The sequence below is a fragment of the Rhinopithecus bieti genome, unplaced genomic scaffold (genome assembly GCF_001698545.2).
Source record: "Rhinopithecus bieti isolate Rb0 unplaced genomic scaffold, ASM169854v2 scaffold_5273, whole genome shotgun sequence".
Taxonomy (NCBI): Eukaryota; Metazoa; Chordata; class Mammalia; order Primates; family Cercopithecidae; genus Rhinopithecus; species Rhinopithecus bieti.
Genome location: NW_016805057.1, coordinates 1021008 through 1026657, shown reverse-complemented (window position 1 = coordinate 1026657; position 5650 = coordinate 1021008). Strand labels below are relative to the sequence as shown.

The 5650-nt window shown below is 47.4% G+C and overlaps 1 protein-coding gene across 1 annotated transcript in view; it reads right to left on the bottom strand.

Annotated features, from left to right (window-relative positions):
• TPT1 (tumor protein, translationally-controlled 1) overlaps positions 1-3964 on the bottom strand; it is a 5421-nt gene extending 1457 nt beyond the window's left edge. The window contains exons 1-5 of the mRNA XM_017870978.1: positions 3641-3964; positions 3314-3387; positions 2601-2791; positions 2100-2205; positions 1278-1394 (exon numbers count right to left, since the gene is read on the bottom strand). Of these exons, the coding sequence (XP_017726467.1) occupies positions 1278-1394; positions 2100-2205; positions 2601-2791; positions 3314-3387; positions 3641-3668 (516 nt within the window). The 5' untranslated portion in view covers positions 3669-3964. The remainder of the gene's footprint in view (positions 1-1277; positions 1395-2099; positions 2206-2600; positions 2792-3313; positions 3388-3640) is intronic.
• Between the last annotated feature and the right edge of the window lie 1686 nt (positions 3965-5650).

The following is a 5650-nucleotide window of genomic DNA, read 5'->3' as shown; positions in this document are numbered from 1 at the left end:
TGTAAAACAAAACTACATTAATATTTTCAAACGTTACATTGCAAAATTACCTTACCATTAACATAGCCTACATTTCTAGGCTATAGATGTATTCCCCAATTCAATCTGGGCCGCCACAAAGACAGACAGAAAGCGCAGGGATTTTCTTTTGCATCCTAGTGCAAACCAAAAGAACAACAGTAAATTGTTCAAGGTCTATCAGTGGATGCAGAACACCCTTACCAAATCAGCGGTAGTTCATTTTCCAGAAGGCTGTGGCATGTACCACCCACACCCTGCTCTACCAACAAAAACCTCAGATACTCTATGAATAACCCCTTTGGTAAGTCATCTTACACTGTTCTAAGTAATCTGTCTATTGTTGACTCTTGACCTTGATTGTTCAGTATAGCCTTATGTTTATCTTCTTCCTAATTTATACAGAAGCCTATGACAACTAGGATAAAGAATGCCTTTGTTTCTGTACAGCTTCCAGCAGTTCCTTCCATAGGAGACACTGAGTTATTTCTATTAGTAAAGCAATTTGCATACCAGTCCAACAGTCAGCTCTGTTTACTTAAAAGCTAGTACCGCACTAAGCTTTCAATGATCAGCTGCCAATTATCAGCAAACCAAAGTGAAAAACAGATACTGATCCATATATATACAACAAAACGGGATCGTGAAGGGAAAGTGAGGCCATATCTAGAGGAAGATCAATCGTGTTCTTTGATCTCCTTCAGCATTCAAACTATACTTTATCTTTTTGAGACAGCGCTTCACTCTGTCGCCCAGGCTAGAGTGCCGTGGTGGGATCTCGGCTCACTGCAACCCCCGTCCCAGGTTTAAGTGATTTTCCTGCCTCAGCCTCTCCAGTAGCTGGCATTACAAGTGCCTGCCGCCATGCCTGGCTAATTTTTGTATTTTTAGCAGAGATAGGGTTTCGCCATTTTGGCCAGGCTTGTCTCGAACTCCTAATCTCAGGTGATCCACCCACCTTTGCCTCCCAAAGTGCTGAAATTACAGGTGTGAGCCACCACACCCAGCCTAAACTGTACTTTATTATGCCCCATCTGCACTCAACGTTTTCCACAAACAAGGTCCTAAGCCTTTTTATACCCTAAGAATCTTTTACATATGAAACACAATTCTCTTGATCCCCAAAGAAAAAACTAAATCCATGTTTCAGAACGCTATAAAACTCATTCTATCTCAGTGTCACAAAACGATTGGAAATCACATCTAAAATACCTTTTTTTTTACATTACTGATTTTAACCCACTCCCCCTTGTACTTACACATTTTTCCATTTCTAAACCATCCTTAAAGAAAATCATATATGGGGTGACACCATCCTCACGGTAGTCCAATAGAGCAACCATGCCATCTGGATTCATGTTTTCACCAATAAAGAACTTGGGAAGCAAAAAAATACCTAGAATTAGACCATTACATACAAGTATATGCCATTCCCTACAATACAAGGGAAGGTTTAGAACACCATAAAAATCAGGTGAACTCCAGTACCCAAAAGCACTGATGCCCACTTATCATAAACATCTGTTCACTGGGTTAAGGCACCTTACTAGTAACCTAAATAGAAAAATAATGTACAGAGCAATCCAGGAACACCAGGCTTTCTGGAAACCTTTACTCTCTCAGTCCTAAGTACAATCCCAAACCCTAGAACACGCTTATAAGGGAACATAAGGCTGACAGTGATAGAATATACCATACAGTTTGGAAGTATCTTATGGCCAGGAAATGCATGAAGCTGAAAAATTAGAGGAAAGGGAAAGCCACTGATATTTTCCAAAAATAGAATTAACAAGCTCAGATATATCAGAAGGAGGACCAGTAGCAACGAGACACATGAGAATTGTAAACAGAAAACAAAGAACACTCAGGTGGTTAAGCAATTCAGGAGAAGAAAAACTGGGAAATGTCATCTGGGAAGCAAATTTTCAATCAAGAAGACAGGATTTGGAAACACCTGAGAGCTGGGAAAGCCACTTTCTACACCTTGAATACTAGTATAGAATTGAAGATTAGTCAACTTAATTTTTGCTCTTGAAGTTAAAATTGTACAATCCTTTGATCCAAATACTTAAGGTATTTACCTGGTAGTTTTTGAAATTAGCAAGGATGTGCTTGATTTGTTCTGCAGCCCCTGTCATAAAAGGTTTTACTCTTTCTGGTCTCTGTTCTTCAAGTTTGCCTTTGATTCTAAAACAACATTTCATTAGCAGGTTGAAATACTGAATTTTCAGTAAAATCAATTTTTAAAGTAAAAAATACCCAGGCTTAAAAAAAGACAACATTGAAAAAGGCAACCAGCTGTTAAGACATTACTAGTTCACAGAAGGTGTCCTTCAAGAATGTTTACATTTCTTGTTGACTATTTTCAAAGTACTATTCTAATTCTAAAAGGAACCAGACTGCAGGCTTCAGTATGCTCACATTATAGAAAACCAACCATTCTTTTCAGTGAACTCATTAATAAAAAGGCAAAGACTTTCACAAAAGTATACCCATCCACTGCGAAAGAACCTCAAGAGTTAGCCCATCTTTAAATCCCTTAAAATTCTAGACATTAGCTAGGTACTGCCAATATCACTTACGATTTCATGTAATCTTTGATGTACTTCTTGTAGGCTTCTTTTGTGAAACTTGTTTCCTGCAGGTGATGGTTCATGACAATATCGACACCAGTGATTACTGTGCTTTCGGTACCTTCGCCCTCTGGGCCTTCAGCGGAGGCATTTCCACCAATGAGCGAGTCATCAATGTTACCTTCTGTCCTACTGACCATCTGCATTAAGAAAAAGCAATAGAGTTGCAAAAGACACAAACACATCCAAAGCACCTTCCATGCCAATAGTTCACGGATAAGAAGTATTCTTCGTTCTTGCTGAAAATCAAAAAAGCACCATTTTGGGAATAAAGTTGTGACCCGTGGATTTCTCAAAATGGCCCAACTTAAGAGTTGTCTGTTGGCCAGAACAAAAAAAGTTGTTCATTAAAAGTTGTTTCCAGTTGCGGGCCTGTGGTGCCTCTGGTTGGTAAGTAGGGACCCGGCACACACGAAAGGGCTCGGGGCTCCTAAGCCGGAGGCATCGTGTCCCGGACAACCCCAGGAGGATGGGCGCCGAGGCGGCGGGCCTATTTCCAGGATCAGCTCCGCCTCCAGTTTTCTAGAAAAACCCAAGCCCGGAAAGAGCGTCTCCTCCGCCAGGAGGCGGCGGGGAGGATTGCACAACCTCAGGCGGGGGAGCGGCGGAAACCCGAGCCTGCTCGGCCCGGCCTCCCCCACGCGCAGGCCCGACCGACTCACCTTCCCCTCCACCTCCAGGCACAGCCCGTCCGCGATCTCCCGGATCTTGTAGATGTCGGAGAACATCTCATCGTCTGCCGGATACACACAGCCGCCCGTCACCGCGCGCCCGGCGCCATTTCCCGCATTTCCCGCGCCGGCGACCGCACGCGGTTTCTGCCTCTCCCGAGCGCAACAGAGCCGGGCGCGAGCCCCGGGCACCGATCCCTCCGCGCTCGGCTAAGGCCGTCGGAGTTCCCTGGACCCGCGACCCCGGCGCCTTCCCCGCCCCCACCCGCACCCCAGACCCCCATGTGCTGCAGTAAGGATAGTGCAGTGAGGACTCACGGCTGATGAGGTCCCGGTAGATAATCATGACGGCGACTGAAGGGAAACGACGGCGGCGCTAGCTTAGCAGGAGCCCGAAACTCGGAGCGAGCGCGATGCAGCCGGAGCGGCGCTCGGGGGGAGGGGGGAACGGGCGGAAAAGGCCGACTCAGCCGCTCCCCAACCTCATATAGAGGGCACGTCCCTCTACGTCATCGTCCGCTGCGCCTCCGGAAGCGACGCAGGCGGTGACGTGGCACGAAGAGCCGCGCGGGGGCGGGGCCACAGCGGGGGCGAGTCGGGGAGGTGAGCATCCGGGGACTTGACGCGGAGACACAAGGTTCTGTTCCACTGGACACGGTAGTAGGTGGGGGTGGGGGCGGGTAGGTGCGCGCGCAGCGTGGGAGGAGGCCAACTCTTGGGGTGCTCCCTAGCCCTGTGTGGGCGGAGCGGGGGAAGCGGAGTCTGATGGACCCGGCTCCTCCCTACCCCACTGGGCTACCCGGAGAGGTGCTGGGGGCTAGGTGGGGCTCAGAGAAATTAAACTTTCGCCCTGCGCCTTGTCCAGCCTAGGTTCCACCCTTTTCTGGGAACCTCAGTATCAACCAATGTAGGGGAACATGGCATTTAGGGAGAGTCAGGCCCTCTGGCCTGGGGGAGATCTCGGGACTGCCCGAGGGCCTCTGACAACTTTTCACATCTACCCCCGGCGTTTTTCGGACGCCTTTGTGGGGGCAGCGCTGAGTCCGGGTAGTGAGACCCGAGTCGTCCAGCTCGGCCCCTGGGGAATAATCGTGGGGGGCGCAGGGTTTGTGGGAAGGGACTTGGAGAGAAGGGAAGATGTCACGGGAGTTTGCATAGGGTTTCCATGTGTTCCAATTTTGTCCCTTAATTGAAAGCTTGTGGCATTCTGTGGCGGACAGCTACGGAGCTAGCTCTTTACTGTTTCCCACTTGGTCTTGGAAAAGTACGTTGTCACTTTAAGATGAAGTTGAAATTTTATCTTAGGTGCTAGAGGGTCAAACAAACAAAGGGAGTTTCCCACCTGCCCCACCTGTTCTTTGGAGGACTTTACACCGAATTACTAAGTATTGAAACAAAACAGGTCCTGCATGGTAGCTCATGCCTGTAATCCCAGAACTTTGGGAGGCAACTACTGAAACCCTGTCTCTACACACACACACACACACACACACACACACACGCGCGCGCGCGCGCAAATTAAAAATTAACTGGGTGCGGTGGTGCCTGCCTGTAATCCCAGCTATTAGGGAAGCTGAGCTGGGAGGATTGCTTCAGCCCAGGAGCTGGAGGTTACACTGAGCTATAATTGCACCACCGCGCTCCAGTCTGGATGACAGAGCAAGACCTTGGCTCAATAACAAAACAAAACTTCAATATTTAGTCACATCCTCACATCTTTGGCATAAGGCAAAGATATATGCTAGTATGAAGTCTGAAAGCTTGTTCCATTTCACAAATGTTTTGTGCTCTGTATCCCTTAGAACTAGGATATGCACGAAGATCCCAATTGTGAACAAGTTCGATCCAGTCTTACTCTCATAGAAGTGTTCATTTTGGTAAATCAAAGTATCAGACAATTACAATACATTAACAATTGTTCATAAATCCGGTAATATAGCATTCACCAGAGTAAGAATGCAACCCTTGGGAAAGAGCAGGACACAGGATGGCAGTTGGAATGATGGAAAAGTCAAAATGCAAGAGCCAAGAAATTGACCCCTTTAAGAAGATGGGGGGACTGGGTGCGGTGGCTCACACCTGTAATCCCGGCACGCGCCAGTAATCCCAGCTACTCGGGAAGCTGAGGCAGGAGAATCGTTTGAACCGGGGAAGCGGAGGTTGCAGTGAGCGGAGATCGCGCCATTGCACTCCAGCCTGGGCAACAAGAGTGAAACCCCGTTATCATAAAGAAAAGAAAAAGAAAAAGAAAAAAAGATGGAGATCTTGGATGGAAAACTCCAGAGGACATTGGGCAACTGGGAGGAAGCTAAAATGGGGTGAAAGGGG